The following is a 17738-nucleotide window of genomic DNA, read 5'->3' as shown; positions in this document are numbered from 1 at the left end:
AGCTAACATTGTTTATTCAGGGCTTCCGTATTTTGCAGTAATGTTTTTATATTTTAATGAGGGAAAAGAAAAAATGTCGGTGCGCTAAGCTAGTCTCAGGCTCAATTAATACAAATGTGTAATACGAGGCCTACCAAACAGGTGTAAGCATGCTGCAAGAAACAGTGTATTGGCTGTACAATGTATACAAAAAACTGCGCTTCTTACCCTAATAAAGTTGGCAACAAATATATAAACATAATATAAATGAGAGGTTTTGGTTATATGAATTGGCCAAAGCATAATTAAGCTCACCCGCCATGTCAAGGCACACTCTCAATAGGGTGAGAACCTACTCTCACCTCCTACATAGTGGGCACACAAAGCAGTTTATACTGCTACCAAAACCTTATTAATGTGTTGGGGGAGGTTCAATTAAACCTCCTCCCCATTAACCCCTGGACAGCAAGCTGCAACCAGACTGATGAGGAGCCAACAACCTCAAATATGTGCAAACAGGGAAAAGAAAAAATGTCAGTGCGCTAAGCTAGTCTCAGGCTCAAATAATACAAATGTGTAATACGAGGCCTACCAAACAGGTTGCAGCATGCTTACGCCTGTTTGGTAGGCCTCGTATTACACATTTGTATTATTTTAGCCTGAGACTAGCTTAGCGCACCGACATTCTTGGTAGCAGTATAAACTGCTTTGTGTGCCCACTATGTAGGAGGTGAGAGTAGGTTCTCACCCTATTGAGAGTGTGCCTTGATGTGGCGGGTGAGCTTAATTATGCTTTGGCCAATTAATATAAATGAGAGGTTTTGGTTATATGATGTTTATATATTTGTTGCCAACTTTATTAGGGTAAGAAGCGCAGACAGTTTTTTTTATTTTTTATATTTTAATGACAATACCCTGTCACCCCTAGAAGTGTCCCTCTGTGTGACAGGGTGTAGAAGATAGGCACACTTGTAAATCACTCATCAACATATTTTCAAACATTTATACCCCAGAGCAGAATATCCACATTGATAAGTCACTAATGTAGTTTAAAAGGAGGAGAACATTCTTCCAAACGTGTAAAGTTATGCCAAAACTAACTTAAGTGCATAATCTCTTTTCACATTTATAAGGATACACCAGGCTCCCTTGACTCTATCTGAATTTACCAGCATAATTGACAAGGCCTATACTGACATAATTGGCAAAACTACCTGTTCAATTGCAATCTTTATGGTGATGATCTTTAAAGTATTTAGATACTGTGTGTTTTTCATATCCTTGTCTGATATTATATATATGTTCATATGTCTAAAGATGTTTCCCTGCTATCCTTACTGCACACTCTGATAACTAGGCTGGAGGTAAATGCTCTAGAGAACTCCCTCTTAATCACTACAATACGGGCATGGAAACAGGTGAGGCTGCGTCTTCGGTTGCAGTGGGAGGTTTCATGGTTTCAACCCTGGATTGATAACCAGGGCTTTTAGGGTGGTAGGGCTGCCCAGATGTTTAACCCCTTCAGTCCCCTATAGACGTACCAGTACGTCCATAAAACGCATCTGTCAAACGACAGCCTGATCTCCCGTGTAGTGGCAGGTTTGACAGCCTGGACTCCCGCCTGTCAGCAGAAGCCAGCATCGCTGCCCGATCTCCTGGAACAGCTGCCGGAGCAAACGCCGGAAAACTGTTACTGCTGACGTCACCCGGAAGGTCTTCGGAGGACAGGATATCCCCTGCAGGGTCTGCCTAGACCCTGCTGGGATATCAGATCGCTCCGAGGAGGCACTGATCACAGACACTGTGATCTCTATGCAAGTCTGTGGGGACTTGCATAGAGATGTGTGATCGGTGCAGGGGAATCGCAGGAAGGAAACCATGTTTCTCACTCTTCTCACTAAATCACTAAAATAATACAATAAATAATAATAAACAAAAACAATAAAGTGAGCTAAGTGATGTCATTGTGACATCACTGGCATTAATACCATATTCAAGAGGTCCCTAATAGGTCTTAGGGACCTCTAACTATGCTGCACTGATAAAAAAAAGGACAAAAAATTAAAATAAATTATGAAAAAGATAATAAAAAAATGAAAAAACCCTTACATCCCATTGCCCTAACACAACATCTAAAAGGTATAACCCGGGGCGTGTCCGGCTGCCGCCTAAGATGGCCGCATGAGCTAGCTGCTCCGCCGCCGCCCGCGCAATTCTACAGCTCCATCACAGCCTTTCCGCCATGAGACGCTCCAAGAAGACGGGTACCGACCCCTCAACTCCAAGGGATCGTTCCAGGCCGTCCTCTTCATCCCTTCGGGAGTATTTTCGTACCCCTGCAGACCTGGCTTCACACGACCACGAGGCCGCCTCTCCTGCCAGCACATCCTCTGTGGATGACCCTACAGCGCCAACACACTTACCCTCGGGGCCACATCCACCTGAGGTTCTGCAACTTTTCTCCTCGGCTCCCTGGAAGACGGATTTCTCTCTGCTCATTACTGAGCTTAAGCAGGTTGTCCGGGATGAGGTGTCAGCGCTTCGCAGTGACTTGTCCTCCTTGGAAACGAGGGTGCAGGCCCTGGAAGAGGGGAAGGCCCATCAGCACGCTACTAACGCTGCTCTTCAACATGTGAGTGACCGTCATACACACTATTTGCGGGAACTGCGTCGCCGGATTGAGGACTTAGATAACCGGGGCCGGAGACAGAACATACGGGTGAGAGGAGTGCCTGAGTCTGATGCCCCTGAGGATGTCTTTACCCTCCTTACAGGTCTGTTCAATGGCCTTCTCGGACGTGCTTCTGATGCCCCTGTGCCCATGGATCGTGCCCACCGGGCCCTTCGCCCTCGTGGTGGCCCGGGGACCCCCCCGAGAGACATCATCTGCCACCTGTCAGACTTCCGTCTGAAAGAAGCCATCATGACTCGCGCGAGGGAGGTGGGGACCTGGCCGCTGCAGGACCACCAGGTGTCGTTCTATCACGACCTGTCTGACCTGACCCTACAGGCGAGACGGGCTCTTCGCCCCCTGACGGTGGAAATGCAGAGGCTGCGCATTCCGTACCGCTGGGGTCACCCCTTCGCTTTGGTGATCAGACACGACAACCAGTCTCTTACCGTCAAGCACCACCGCGATGTCCATGACGTCCTACGACTTCTTGGCCTCCCAGATATCCAGGTTTCGGACTGGGCAGATATGGATGCTGCCCCGGCTCCTCTGCCCCGCAGACGCGACCGGCCTGCGTCCTCCCGGCGCCGCACCCCCACTGATCATCCGGCACACCTGTCGAGTGTTCTGGCTTCTCGCCGCCTGGGGGACATTGAGGAATGAGTGCCTCTCTCCCTCATCACTACTGAGTGTCTGCCTGGAGTGTGGGTTTTTGTTTTTGTTTTTGTTATTTTTTTTTTTTTAATTTTATATATATAGGTCTACGTGGCTCTTCGCTGGTCCTGGGCTCCCAGCCTCCATGTAGTTTTGCTTTGGCTCCCTTTCTCCACTCGCCCTGCTGGAACTACTGCCGGCTTGGTGTTGCGCTGCACTAAGGTGGCGGAGGGGATCATCCTTCGGCTCGCGGCTCCCTGTGACGTCTGCGCTGAGACTCTGTGCTTCCCAACCTTTGCGGCTTCTTCGCCTGCTCCACCACACCTCGGAGGGATTTCCCGGGTCCCTTTACCTCTGCGGACTCCATCACCCTGCTCAGTCTCCTGGACTCATTGCTCCGCTCTCCGGCTCGGTATTTATCTTGTTCCCCATGCCCTGTCTATGGTTCGGCATCTCATTTTTCTGCCTGGGTTGTGTTTACCATGTTGTTGTTTTCACTGTATTACATGTTTACCCGTACTAAGGTATATACGTTTGCACTTTTGCCTTTACTAATAGTTGGTAACACGCTCCCGGGTGCACTGCCTTACCTACATATCACAATTTTTTTTTTTTTTTTTTTTATTATCTTTCGCTCCTCTGAGTGGTGTTTACTGTGCTACGGTATCCACTTTTGCACTTGTGCCTTTCCTGGGGAAAACGGGTGCGCATGTTGCACACACTGCACCCACATACATATCACACTACTATTGGGCCTTTTTCTTATTTATGTTATGTTATTTTATCTCGCCTCCCTGGGTACCGTTTACTGTGCCATGGTATCCGCTTTTGCACTTGTGCCTTTATTATAAGTTGATTATACTCTCCCAGGTGCGCATGTTGCGCGCACTGCACTTACATACATACCACACTGCTATTGGGCCCTTTTCTTATTTCTTATTTACATTGTGTACTTTTCTTTTTATATATATATATATATATATATATATATGTATATTATTTATTTATTTATTTATTTTTATGTTGTGTTTATTTTATTTTATCTTGCCTCCCTGGGTAGTGTTTACTGTGCTCTGATATTCGCTTTTGCACTTGTGCCTTTACTATACGTTGCCCACACTCTCCCAGGTGCGCATGTTGCACGCACTGCACTTACATACTTTTCACACTACTATTGGGCCCCCCCCTTTTTTTTTTTTTTTTTCTCTCGCTCCCCTGGGTGGTGTTTACGGTGTTATGGTACCCACATACACTTGTGCCTTTCCTAAAGCTGATAACACGCTCTCAGGTGCGCCTGGTGCGCGCGTTACACCCGCATACCAATCCCGCTACTATTGGACCTTTCTTTTACTTATGTTGTGTTTTTATTTACTTATGTTGTGCTGTGTTTTTTTTTTTTTTATTTGTTCATATATTATTTGTTGCGCATGTTATGCACGCTAGGACCCACACTGCTGTCTTTGCAGTGCATGTCGCATCTCCTCCTTCCATTGTGATGTGCACACACCATCAGATCTCTTATATGCGCCTTTATTCCGAATACATGTTTATCTTCTGTCCCCCTCATATTCTCTCTCTCTGGCGTTTTGACGCATGTTATTTAATGTTGCGGGCGGCGGTCCGCTTCTGGTTCCCGAGTTCATTGATTTAGTTTCTTCCTGTGTTTTGCCCTTCTTACTGTGGCAGACTCACCCCCTACACTGTGACGCCCTGGTGTTGACGGGTTGATAGAATCCGCTTGGCGTAGTTAGTGTCTTTTTTTTTTTTTGTTCCCCCCCTCTGTTCCTCTCCCCGCCCTACTTCCTTATCCGACCCCCCCTTTTTTTTTTTTTTCTTTTTTCTCTTTCTCTCCCCTCTTGCTGTTCTTTTCTCTCTGTCCCTCCTTTACCTTCTCCTGCCCGATGCCCTCTCCTGCCCGGGCCGAGATGAACCTGCTGTCTATCAATGCCCGCGGTTTGAACACCCCAGAAAAACGCTCCACCCTTTTCCGAGAATTACGGAGGGGCCATGTTGATGTTGCTTTCATTCAGGAGACTCATTTCCATGGGGACAGGGCTCCTAGGTTGTCATGTCGCTCATACCCCACTGGTTTCTTTAGCAACAACCCGATGGCTAAGACCAAGGGGGTAGCACTGCTCTTTTCCACCAGGCTGTCTTTCCAGGTTATGGATACGCGGGTGGACCCAGAGGGGCGGTTTCTGTTTGTTAAGGGGAAACTTTTGGAACAGGTGTATACGTTTGCGAATGTTTATTTGCCCAACCGGGGCCAGCATGTTGTCCTCCGTGCCATTCTATGTGCTCTCGCTGACTTCCAAGAGGGTGTTTTGGTGTTGGGCGGTGATTTTAACATGGCCATGTACCCTGAGCTCGACACATCGACTGGGACTACGCGGACTCCCCGCCACGTCCTGCGGAAGATCACCTCCCTTCTTGCGTCTCACAGGCTGGTTGACTGTTGGAGGGCCATGCACCCCACTGGTAGGGACTATACATTTGATTCCACAGCGCACGGTTCCTATTCCCGCATAGATTATTTCTTTCTCCCTTGCCGTTTTGCCACGCTCCTGCGTGGTTCTGCCATTGGGTCGGCCACATGGTCAGACCACGCTCCTGTCTCTGTCTCCATGGCCTCCCCAGTGCCTCGCTCCTCGGGGGGATCCTGGCGACTCAATGAATCTTTGTTGTCTGACGAGCCGTCCTGTGCGGAGGCGTCTCAGGTTCTTCGATGTTATTTTGAGGACAATCTCAACTCTGAGACACCGCTGTTGACAGTTTGGGAGGCCCACAAGTGTGTAGTTAGGGGCCACTTCATTAGCGTTTGTTCTCAACGTAAGCGGCTCGAGGCCGAACGGGTCGATCGGCTTTATTCTCAGATAGCATTGGCGGAACAGGCGCACAAGACTTCTTTATCGGGGGGTGACCTGCAGCTCCTCCTAGCTCTCCGTGGTGAATTGGCCTCAATTCTTAACAACAAACTACAACGCTCCTTTTTGAAAACCAAGGCCCTGTTTTATGAGCACGGTGACAAGCCCGGCAGGTACTTGGCCAGGGCTCTTCGCGCGGTAAGGAAGCCTACGTATGTCTCCAGGGTGCGCTCCTCCAGGGGCCGCATTCATTCTCACCCCCTTGATGTTTCCCGTTGCTTTCAGGACTATTACGAAGCACTGTACAATCTCCATCCGAACCCACACGGCAGCTCCCCCTCCGGTAGGGCAGCTGCTGTTGAGGCATATCTGTCTAAGACAATTCGCCGGTCGCTCAAAGCGGATGAGGCGGCTCTCATTGATTCTCCGATCACTTTACCAGAATTCTTACTGGCCCTGAAGTCCTCCCCTTCTGGAAAATGTCCCGGCCCTGACGGGTTGCCGCTACGTTACTACTCTGCGTTCCGGGATATCTTGGCCCCTCGCTTCGTGGATGCCTTCAATTCTATCTTAGAGGGCGGTCGTATCCATTCCCATACCTTATCGGCCTCCATCACTCTGATCCCTAAGGAGGGCAAGGATCCCAAGCAATGCGGTAGCTATCGTCCTATATCCTTACTGAACTCTGATTTAAAACTATTTGCCAAGATACTTGCTAATAGAATAAAACCTTTCCTGCCCTTTTTGGTACACCCTGACCAGACGGGCTTCGTCCCTGGTCGTGAGGCCAGGGACAGCACTATTAGGGCTCTTTCCCTTATGCACTTTGCAAAACACACGTCTACCCCGACAGTGCTCCTCTCTACTGATGCCGAAAAGGCTTTTGACAGGGTGGATTGGTCTTTTATGCTTTCCACCCTGAATCATATGGGATTTGGTCCGGGTTTACTCACCTGGATCAGATCTTTATACTCTACTCCCACGGCACGAGTTCGGATCAATGGCTCCTTTTCTGACCCTTTCCCTATACGGAATGGGACTAGGCAGGGCTGTCCCTTATCTCCACTGCTCTTTGTGCTCTCCCTAGAGCCCCTCCTTCAGGCCGTCAGGATGAACCCTGATATCTGTGGCCTCCAAGTCGGTTCCACGCACCATAAAATCCTGGGCTACGCCGACGACCTCTTATTCGCTGTTACCCGCCCCGGGATTTCCCTCCCTAATATTCTTAAAGAGCTTTCCCTGTACGGTGCCCTTACCAATTTTAAAATTAATTCATCTAAGTCGGAGATTCTCAATGTGAATTTGCCCCAGGCGGCTGCTCTCCCGCTCCAGACCTCCTTTCCCTTTGCTTGGCGTTGCCCCAAAATCCGATACCTTGGGATTTGGCTGTCTCCTGACTTTTCCCAACTTTTCCACTATAATTTTGCGCCCCTTCTGGCCGCTCTTCAGGCTGATTTGGCTACATGGAAGAAATTGGCGCTCTCCTGGGTTGGTCGCATTAATACGATTAAGATGAATATTATGCCCCGTGTTCTTTATTTGTTCCAGGCTCTCCCTATCTCCGTCCCTCCCTCCTTTTTTGACTCGCTCCGGTCCACCTTCTTGCGATTTGTGTGGGGCACTCGTGCACCTCGAATTCGCTTCACCACGTTGATACTCCCCAAGTCTAAAGGTGGTCTTGCTTTGCCCTGCCCCCGCTCTTATTATAGGGCGTGCCATCTACTCCGTGTTCTGGAGTGGGCACATAGTCCGCTCCATAAGCAATGGGTGGGCGTCGAGGCGGCCTTGCTGGATCTACCCATGAAGGTCTTACCTTGGTTGTCGATTCCGACGGCTCGCGTGATCACTTCGCCTCACCCTTTTATCCGGGCCACTTATATGACTTGGCTTCAGATCCTTCGGAAGACGCAACTTTCTTCTATCCCCTCCCCATTGACCTCGGTCAGGGATAATCCTGACTTTCCTGCCGGGATGGGCCGCGACCTTTTCCCGGCTTCTCCTGCTGTGGTGGGACAGGGGATTGGTTCCTTTCTGACCTCTGAAGGCCTTAAGCCCTTGGCCGTACTGTCCTCCCGCTCGCCCCCCTCTTTCTTCGATTCCTTCCGTTACGCACAATTGTGCAGTTTCTTCCGGTCCTTGCCTCGGAAACATGCTGTGTTGCGAGATCGCACACAGTTTGAGGAGCTCTGTGTGGCCTCCACGCTCCCGCCCCATGGCATCTCTAGGCTATACGGCCTTTTACTTGTGTCCTTTTACCCGATATCACCACCGTTCATGGGGGGCTGGGAATCTGAGCTGCAGGTCATCTTCTCCGAGGCACAATGGGAGAAGATATGTGTCATCACCCACAGCTGCTCTAGGAGTAACAGAGACCGGGAAATGGCATACAAATTGTTGTCCCGCTGGTATCGACCCCCGGCCTTGACTTCCACTTACCGCCCAGATGTGCCTAACAGATGTTGGAGATGTGACGCCTCTCCTGGCTCTCTTCTCCACCTCTGGTGGCACTGCCCACGGCTCGCTCCTTTTTGGACCTCGGTCCATCAGCACTTGCAGCGCTTCACGGACAGGACCATCCCTTTTACGCCAGAATTCCTCCTCCTTCATCATCTGCCCTACCCTGTGCGCTGGTTCTGGAGATCGGTGATCCGTCACCTCTTGACGGCAGCTAAGGCGCTAATTCCTCAACGCTGGGGCAGCCCTGCCCCACCCACCCTTAAAGACTGGGTTGAGCGTTATAGGTCCACTTGGTTCCACTGGCTGGAATTTGTGTTGGGGCCGGATATTCGTCCTTTATTGGACTAGCGGCATAGCCATGTTCCCCCTGGGTTGGGCAGCTGGGTCGCTGGGCTTTCTTCCCTTCTTTCATTCTTCCTCTCTTTCATTCTCTCAGTTTTCTATTTCTTTCATTCTTCATTTTTTTTTTTTTCTCTTTGATTTCTCCCATTAGTTTTCTTTCCCTTCTCCTCCTCCCACTGGGCTCGCAGCTCGTTTCCTTGAGACGGTTCTGTACTATGCCACGTCTCACTGTGCTGCCCGCGTGTGCCTGCTCCAGTTCATCTGTGGTCATGATGTTTCTCATTTCGTTATCACACTACTGTCTGGGGCTTTTCGACTAGCGCCCGAGGCTACTGTCATGACTTCCCCCCCTCCACTAATTTGGTTGCTTTGTTGTTCCCTGTTTGTTTACCTCCCTCGTCTCTCCGAGTGGGCTCACAGCAAATTTTTCTGAGAGTGATGTGTACTTTACCATGTCTCACTGTGTACCTTGCTCATGATTGCTCACGCTCTCCTGCTCAACTGTCATGATGTTTCTCATTTTGTTACCACAATGCTGTCTGGTGCCTCTTCGCTGGCACCTTGTGTTGCTGTTCTGACTCCCCCTCCCCCCCCTAATTTTTCCTTCTGTACCCTCCATCCACAAAAACCGATTTAAAATAAAGAAAAACTGATTTACCCTAAAAGGTATAACCCTCCTGCCCCGTTCACAACCCCCAAACCCGTTAAGCCATAAATATAAGAAAATACTACCCTATAGGGTACTATATGTAAGGGATGAATATGGCCCCTTAGAAAGAAAAAAAACTAAGGCTGTGGGGTATTTCCGTAATCAGGAGATGCAGCTAAACAATTTTGGCTGGGTTTCTCTGCCGTAACACATACCCTGTGCAAAAAAATCTAAGCAACACATAAATGTTGTGTCACACACAGCGAGGTTGGAGACACTGATGCAGGTAGAACATAAGGAGCAGATAGGTTTAAGGTCAAGCCAAGGTCAGGGTACCAGAGGTCAGGAAATACGATAAACAAGCCGAGGTCAGGAATCCAGAGGTCAGAATAAACAGGAACAAGCCAAGGTCAAACACTAAAGACGAAAACCAGAACACGCACTGTATAGTAGCACTATAAAACATAGGCACGACCATCAGAGGGCAAGGTCTTGATGTCCACAAGGATGGGAAGTGACTAGGCACCAATTAGAGGTTTTGGCGCCAAAATCTGAAAAGTCTCACGTCACTTCCCGTTTGGTGGAATGCGGTGGCCATCTTGACTGTGGCAAGACCGTAGCCTATAAGTATAGGTGCCTGCAGTTGAGGCTGCTGGCTAACGGAGGGGGGGTCTCCCTCTCCTCCGTGGCGGCAGCGGAAAAAAAACGAAGCATGTGGGATATCTCCGTAATCAGTAGATGCAGCTAAACAATTTTGGCTGGGTTTCTCTGCCGTAACACATACCCTGTGCAAAAAGATCTAAGCAACGCAGAAGTGTTTGAGAAAAAAAAGCGCAGGAAATAATTTCTGCGGCCCCCTTTGACAGTGATTGGTGGATGAAGAATGCCCAAATACCCCTGATAAGATAGTCTGGGTTGTCTGCTTTACAGAAATATATACTTTTGTGGGTATTTTTGGTTTATTTGTTTAAAATTAGAGTCGCAATATCTAATGTAAAAAATCTAGGGCTTTGGTACCTCAACTCCTGGATCAATTTTTGCGGTATGCCGGTTAGCGATCATTTGTTTTTTTTCTTTCTAGAGGGCCATATACGTGCCTTACATATAGTACCCTATAGGCATACCTGGGAACTCTCCGGCTCAAGACCCAAATCCTCCGGGTCGCGGGGTCTTGACACGCCCCGCCCATTTTTCTTTTAAAAGAGGGTGTTTGACCTCAGTGGGCAGTTCTGGCCGCGTCCCGCAAGGGAAGTTCCCAGGTATGCCTATGGGTAGTATTTTTTATACTTATGACGAAACGGGTTTGTGGGTTGTGAACGGGGGCAGGAGGGTTATACCTTTTAGATGTTGTGTTAGGGCAATGGGATGTAAGGTTTTTTCTTTTTTTTATTATTATTATTAGCTTTTTTTTTTATATAACCTTCGAGTTACATGTTTCTGTCTGTGGGGCGCTTTTGGGAAGAGTTTTGGGCCTGCTATTATGTGAGGATTGTCCCACATCAGTTATCTAAGTGTATCTAATCTTCACTTTAATAAAAAAAAATATATTATCACCATAACTGGAGTCTACCCTTGCGGTACACGGCCAGGACCGCTCCCACTGACGTGAGTGGGCCATCCTGCTGCCATGAGTGGGCGTTCCTGCTTACACCACGGAAAACACCCCCATTTAAATGGAAAATGGACGAGGAGTGGGTGATCTCTGGACCCCACTCCCTGACCCAAAGGATTCCGAAGTTGACCCAGAGAAGCAAGGTTTCTCCTGGCCAAGCCCAGAGAGTTCCCAAGTACAATTATTACAGATAAGCTGATGTGCGCATTCAACAAAATTAACACAACTACTTAATTCCTTTATATGGCAAAACTATTTTAATTATTAAACGTTATGTTCTTTCATCTATTTCTCTTGCTTTCATATGATGGATAGGATTTGACCCATTTGTTGATGTGATCAAACTAAAAGGTTCTGCTGTCCTATGCAGCAGCTGTTAAACGTGACAGAAAACGGAAACAAGTAGACACCCGGCGAGAGACACAAGAGTGTCTTACCAGTAAGTAAACCACACAGAAGTGTGATGTGTGTTAAAGCAGATGGCTTCATCATTTTATAATTACTTGTTTCATCAAAACGAACTGAATACAATATACCCCGTGTCATTTTTATTTCGCGTCTACAACTTGGTCGCGCCATTTTTACCCAGACGAAGACTTGTAAGCGCCGCCTCGTAACCCTAGGTAACGAAAACGCAAAAAAAGTAACGGCTCATGTGACCAGAAAATTATCCAATGGTACAGCTATGCTAAGACGTTGTCGAATGGTATGTCGCCATGACAACCAGATGATCGGCCTACCAATTCCACGTTCGGTTGCGCCTTTAGTTTTCAGAAATGGTAAGCAGAGTTGTGTGTGTTTTTATTTAACCATCCCATCAAGCGAGAATTCTTGATGATGTGGAAAATGACCTTCATAATCGGTCTCTGTATGATTTAGGTTTAGGTTTTACAGTTGTCACGTAAAGGGAATTTATCGTTCGTAGTGCTAAGTATCGCTGACGGTTTTTTTTGCTTGAGTATTGTAGAAATACATGATATAATGTTTACTTGTAAATGCATTCAATTAAGCTTACATTTTGATGCATTTAAGAAACGGGCGAGCGATCTGTTTTTGCGCCTCTCCGTGAAACTGTTAAATGTCTCACATTGTAGGCATTAATGTCAAATGTTTTTCGGGCACCATCGGTTACCTGTGTTGCTTATATTAAATTGCCATTTACAAAGCTTAGCACTTTTAGAATGTTGCACGGTGGGAGAGGCATATGCTTTGATCTGAACAGATTTTCTTTTGCTGAAATGTTCCTACCAAAAGTGTTTGCAATTAAATTATGTGCATGTATTATTCTGTATCTATGATACATCTATATGGGCCTGGAGTAGATACAAAAGCTTATTCCCAGTTTTAACTTTCAATCCTCCACCTCAGTGTAGTAAGTAGTTTGATGGCTCCACCTTTCTATCCTGAAAGGTGTGATGTGCATTCCACATACACCATTGCTCGAGTTTGGGGTCACTTGGAAATGTCCATGTCCATACAATGTATCACATACACAATGTAGACATTATTAATTTTGTAATTGACTATTGTACCTAATATTTAATGGGAAATCTTTATAAGTGTAGAGAGGCCGTTTATCAGCAACCGTGACACATTGTGTTCTCTAATGCAGGTTTATGTTTAAAAGGCTAATTGATCAGTAGAAACCCCTTTTTTGTAATTATGTTACATAGCTTGAAAGGTCCTTGTTTTTCATGAAAATAGCTAAGTGATCAAATAAATGTTTGAACAATAATGTATATGTTTAAATAAGTTTTAAGAAATCAAATGTACTTAAATTTGTTGACACCTTGTCATCCTATCTTATTTGGGATGTCTTTGAAGCTGACAAATTCAATTTACCATAAAACCACATGTTTTTGAAAGCTAAACACCCCTAGCTATTTCAGATGGTGGTATTTTAACATATTTCTTGCAGTAATTCTACTGCCAAAAGCTTATTTTTGTGTGTGTAATTAAATTACTATCACAAACTTTGACAAAGGCAATGGGGTTTCTAGTTGTAAATAATATATAAAGGTGATAGAGGTAAATTGAACTGGCTGGCTTCAAAGATGTCCCAAAAATGACATGGGTGCAGGATAACCAGATTCGAATATATATATATATATATATATATATATATATATATATATTTTATTTTTTTAAATAGCAATACACTACTTGTACTTATTGCCCTATAACTTGCAAAAAAAAAAATTCTAAATTTAAGACCAATATTATTATAATCTGTTTAACAGGTTTTTTAATTAGCTTTTGCAGGCAAGTAAAATATTTTTTTTGAATCAGAAAAAACAGGTTTTGTTTACACTTTTTAACCATATATTTTTATATATAGTAAATTAGATGATACGTTCAGAATAATGGTACAGTTTGTGTGGGTGCACTACATGAGACGAAAATTAGAGCTAAACACTGACACAACAGAAATGTTTAAACAGCTATGGTCACGAACGGTACAAAACTTAAAAAAAACAAAACAAAAAACAGTCCAGTCCTTAAGGGGCTAAAAGTCTGATCATTAGAAAACCAATTTTGCAAGTATGTTAGCACAGCTAGAAATGTCTATGCTTTCCTAAGTGACCCCAAAGTTTTGAATAGTGTACATGGTTTGCTCATACTATTCCTTGATATCCCAGCTTTTTATCTTATTCTTTTAATTACATCTTTCAAACATGAGCTCAATGAAGCAGTTTTCTTTTGTTGTTTTAATAATTCCTGTACGACTGAATTATATGAAAGGGCCACTGGACAGGGGCGTACCTAGAGTATTTGGCACCCGGGGCGGATCCTGTAAGTGGCACCCCCCCCAAATGTAAAGACATCTACAAAATTATGTTGGCAAGAACTGTATGTAAACTGTATGTCAACTGTAAACAACAAGAAATCTGAAAAAATAAATCAATAACTTATAAGTAAAATAAATACGTTTAAATAACATTTACTGAACATATAATAGTGCTTTCTTTAATAACCCTCCAAAAAAAACAGCGTCCACATTGCCCACATAGAACCTGACCAGCACCCAAATTACACACACATAGGACGTGCCATCTTTGCCACCAAACAGCCCAGCATGAGTCAGCATTGTTCCCAAACAGCCGAGTGTACGCCATCTTTGTCCCATAAACACGCTAGCTGTGCCATCTTTGTCCCATAAACACCCTGGTGCCATTTTTGTCCCATAAACACCCTGCTCATACCATCTTTGCGTTTTTGACAATCAACTATACACCTATGATTAACACACACTTTTACGGTCACTCACTAATTCACTTTAATTCACACAATCATTTATTCTTTCACACAAATTATTTACACACATTCATTGATGCATTCTCACAAATTCATTAATTCTCTCACTCATCCACACAATTCATCCACACATTAATCCATTCATTTTCGCTCTCTCATTCTGACTCTTTATTTCAATCAATCCACTCTCACTGAATGATTTCCTACCTTTCCTCTTTTCTTCTAACAGCAGTCAGCTCCTTTTCTTCCTCTTCGCTCATTTTCTTCTGTCTTCTTCCGGGTTCAGAGGGCACGGACGGTGGTGGGTGCGGCTTCAGTGTTGTGCGCCGGGATCTGACAACAGACCCCGGCGCACAGCAGCAGTTGCCGCGCGGATCGCGAGGGAGCGGTATCGGAGGTCTTTAACAGACCTCCGGCTCCCTTGAGTGATTTTAAGCCGGTTCCTGGCTTAAAATCACTCAAGGGAGCTGGAGGTCTGTTAAAGACCTCCGATACTGCTCCCTTGCGAGCCTTCTCCTCCAGCGGCGGACATTACTGTCCGTCTCTGGAGGGGTGCCGGCAAGTTGGCACCCCCCTGATGAGCGGCACCCGGTGCGGACCGCCCCGCCCCCCGCTAGGTACGCTACTGCCACTGGATGACCAGTTGTTAGAAATGTTTGGCATCTAGCCACTTGCTAACAGCTAGCCAGCCATCGTTGGCTACTAAATAAAGGCCAATAGAACAGGAGGTCTAAAATACAGCATAGTAAACTGCAAATTGAACCAACGCATTATGCATTTTTACATTTTTGTACTGTATGTATGTTTTGTTATGTCTCTGGGAAACTCTGCAGCTACTTCTTTGAGTCTTATACTACTCATCTGTTTAACGCTGTTTGTGTTTTATTTGTTTTGCTCTAGGCGGAACTTGGTTTGAATGATCATCATCAGAATGAAGTAATTAATTATATACGTTTTGCTAGGTCTAAAAGGGCTCTGCGACTTAAAACGATTGACTCTTGCTTCCAGGATCTCAAGGATAGTAGGTAACTTGCATTTGTGTTTTAGTATTTATTACCACATTTTTGTTTATCCAAGAATGAATTTTTATGTAAAGCTAACAAAGGTGTAACTAATTTTAGTTAAATTATCCTCCTTACCATGCAATTCAACCAACTGTGTGGTATGTAGACATTTACCAGAAACACCTGTTTCTTAAATATATTATTGTATGTAAAGTAACCGCATTATCTCCTTGGCAATACTCTCTGTGTAGTTGAGGCTAGGGATGCACCAATACTGGTATCGGTGCCGATACACAGCAGTTGCACGAGTACTTGTACTTGTACGATGCCGAAACGATACCCTGCCTGAACAGGGCCGGACTGGTCTGTGGGCCGGGCGGCTGGCAGACCGACATTCAAAACAGCCGCTGAGCAGCTGCTAGTGGGATTGAAAGCTGCCTCCTCCAGGCGCCGGTGCCTAATGAAAGTAAAGGGGCTGGCGTGCACGGACCGCGCCGCCCAGGGCTGGCCCAAGACATTGTGCTGCCTGGGGCGAAGTGTGAAGTGCTGCCCCCCCCCCCCATGTGTGGTGTATAGTCCCCTTTATAGTCCCCCCCCCCCCGTATGTGTGGTGTACAGCCCCCTCTATAATGAAATCAGCAATTGTGTTTCACAAACTCCGAAGAACCAATTTAAGTTTCCTTTTTCATAATATATTCAGATTGAAATAGAGTAAATAACATGATACCTTCACTTTTCCTCACACTGATTTCTGGAGTTTTGTCCTTTGAAGTGACTAGAAATTCAGGAAGGCTTTTATCTCTGGATAAATAAAAATTACAAAGTTCTATTTATCCCTACAGTAAGTAAAGTGCCGGAAACAGATAACCAAACACACACCAGGACAGGCTCTGCCACACCGACACCCAAACACACAAACCAGGACATGCTGTGCCTCACCGACACCCAAACACACACACCAAGATAGGCTCTGCCTCACCGACAGCCAAACACACACCAGGACAGGCTCTGCCACACTGACACCCTGACAACCACACCAGGACAGGCTCTGCCACACTGACACCCAAACACACACACTAGGACAGGCTCTGCCACACTGACACCCAGATAAATACACCAGGACAGACTCTGCCATACTGACACCCACACACACACACCAGGACAGGCTCTGCCACACCGACCCCCAAACACACACACCAGGAAAGGCTCAGCCACATGTGGGATGGGATAAGCTACTAAGAGCATAAAAAAATGCTTTCCACATTGCTGCTTGTTGTGTGTTTGCCACCTTTGTGTATCTGTGCCCCCAGCCAGGCTCCTTTGTGCATTTTGCCCCAACACACCCAATCAATGTCTATTGATTTATTTGATGCCCCCCACCCTTGTGTTTTGACCCCCCCTTTTGTACTGGTTAATTGTAATGCTCCCCAAACCCATGTGTATTACCCCCCTCCCCTTTGTGTATAGATTGTCCTAATCACCCTGTTGTGTACTTATGTCCCCAGCCACCCTCTAGGGCAGGGGTGTCCAAGTTTTTTCTGCAGTGGGCCACTTCATCAGAATTGTATACGTGCGAGGGCCGCACTCATTTTTTACTGTGAGAAAATATGGCCTTTAATAAAATATGCAGATTAAAATAAAGTAAATAACACAAAACCTTTACTTTTCCTCTCACTGATTTCTGGGCCTAGAATGTTTTGTGACTACAAATTCAGGATAATTAAAAATGAAGTAGTTCTATTTATTCTAGGGATCCACCAAAATGAAAATTCTGGACCAAAACATTCACGGTTTACTTAGCCAAAACCGAAAATGACCCCCCCACCTTTAAAAATAATAATAAAAACAAAAAAAATTAGCAATATGACTTGGCATGATAGGACTGTGCTTGCTGTTAGCAATCACACTCCTATCATGCCAAGTCAGCCAGTACATGCTGGTACAGGGTGGCTGTAAGTGATGTGCAGACCCCATACTGCTGGCAGCATCAATACACAAGGGGGACAGCTAGCTAGGTTTCAGCATGTACTGGCTGACTTGGCATGATAGGAGTGTGATTGCTAACAGCAATCACAGTCCCATCATGCCTAGGTTCCAGCATTTACTGGTTGGATGTGTAAGTGCTGGAACATAGGCATGATGGGACTGTGATTGCTATCACACGCACACACACTCATTTATTCATATACTCATTCATTCTCAGATTCATTCCCTCAATCAAGCATACTCATTCAAACAACCTCCTGCCCTG

The 17738-nt window shown here is 45.9% G+C and overlaps 1 protein-coding gene across 1 annotated transcript in view; it reads left to right on the top strand.

Annotated features, from left to right (window-relative positions):
* Window positions 1–10660: 10660 nt before the first annotated feature.
* Window positions 10661–17738, top strand: part of LOC149273212 (leucine zipper transcription factor-like protein 1) — a 38028-nt gene continuing 30950 nt past the window's right edge. The window contains exons 1-2 of the mRNA XM_089506590.1: window positions 10661–10666; window positions 15384–15508. Of these exons, the coding sequence (XP_089362716.1) occupies window positions 10661–10666; window positions 15384–15508 (131 nt within the window). The remainder of the gene's footprint in view (window positions 10667–15383; window positions 15509–17738) is intronic.

The sequence above is a fragment of the Sceloporus occidentalis genome, unplaced genomic scaffold, assembly GCF_023333645.1.
Source record: "Sceloporus occidentalis isolate IW3139 unplaced genomic scaffold, rSceOcc1.0.p SCAF_396, whole genome shotgun sequence".
In the NCBI taxonomy this organism is placed as follows: domain Eukaryota; kingdom Metazoa; phylum Chordata; class Lepidosauria; order Squamata; family Phrynosomatidae; genus Sceloporus; species Sceloporus occidentalis.
Note: the sequence above shows the minus strand (reverse complement) of the source record. Positions and strands in the feature narration are given on the sequence as shown.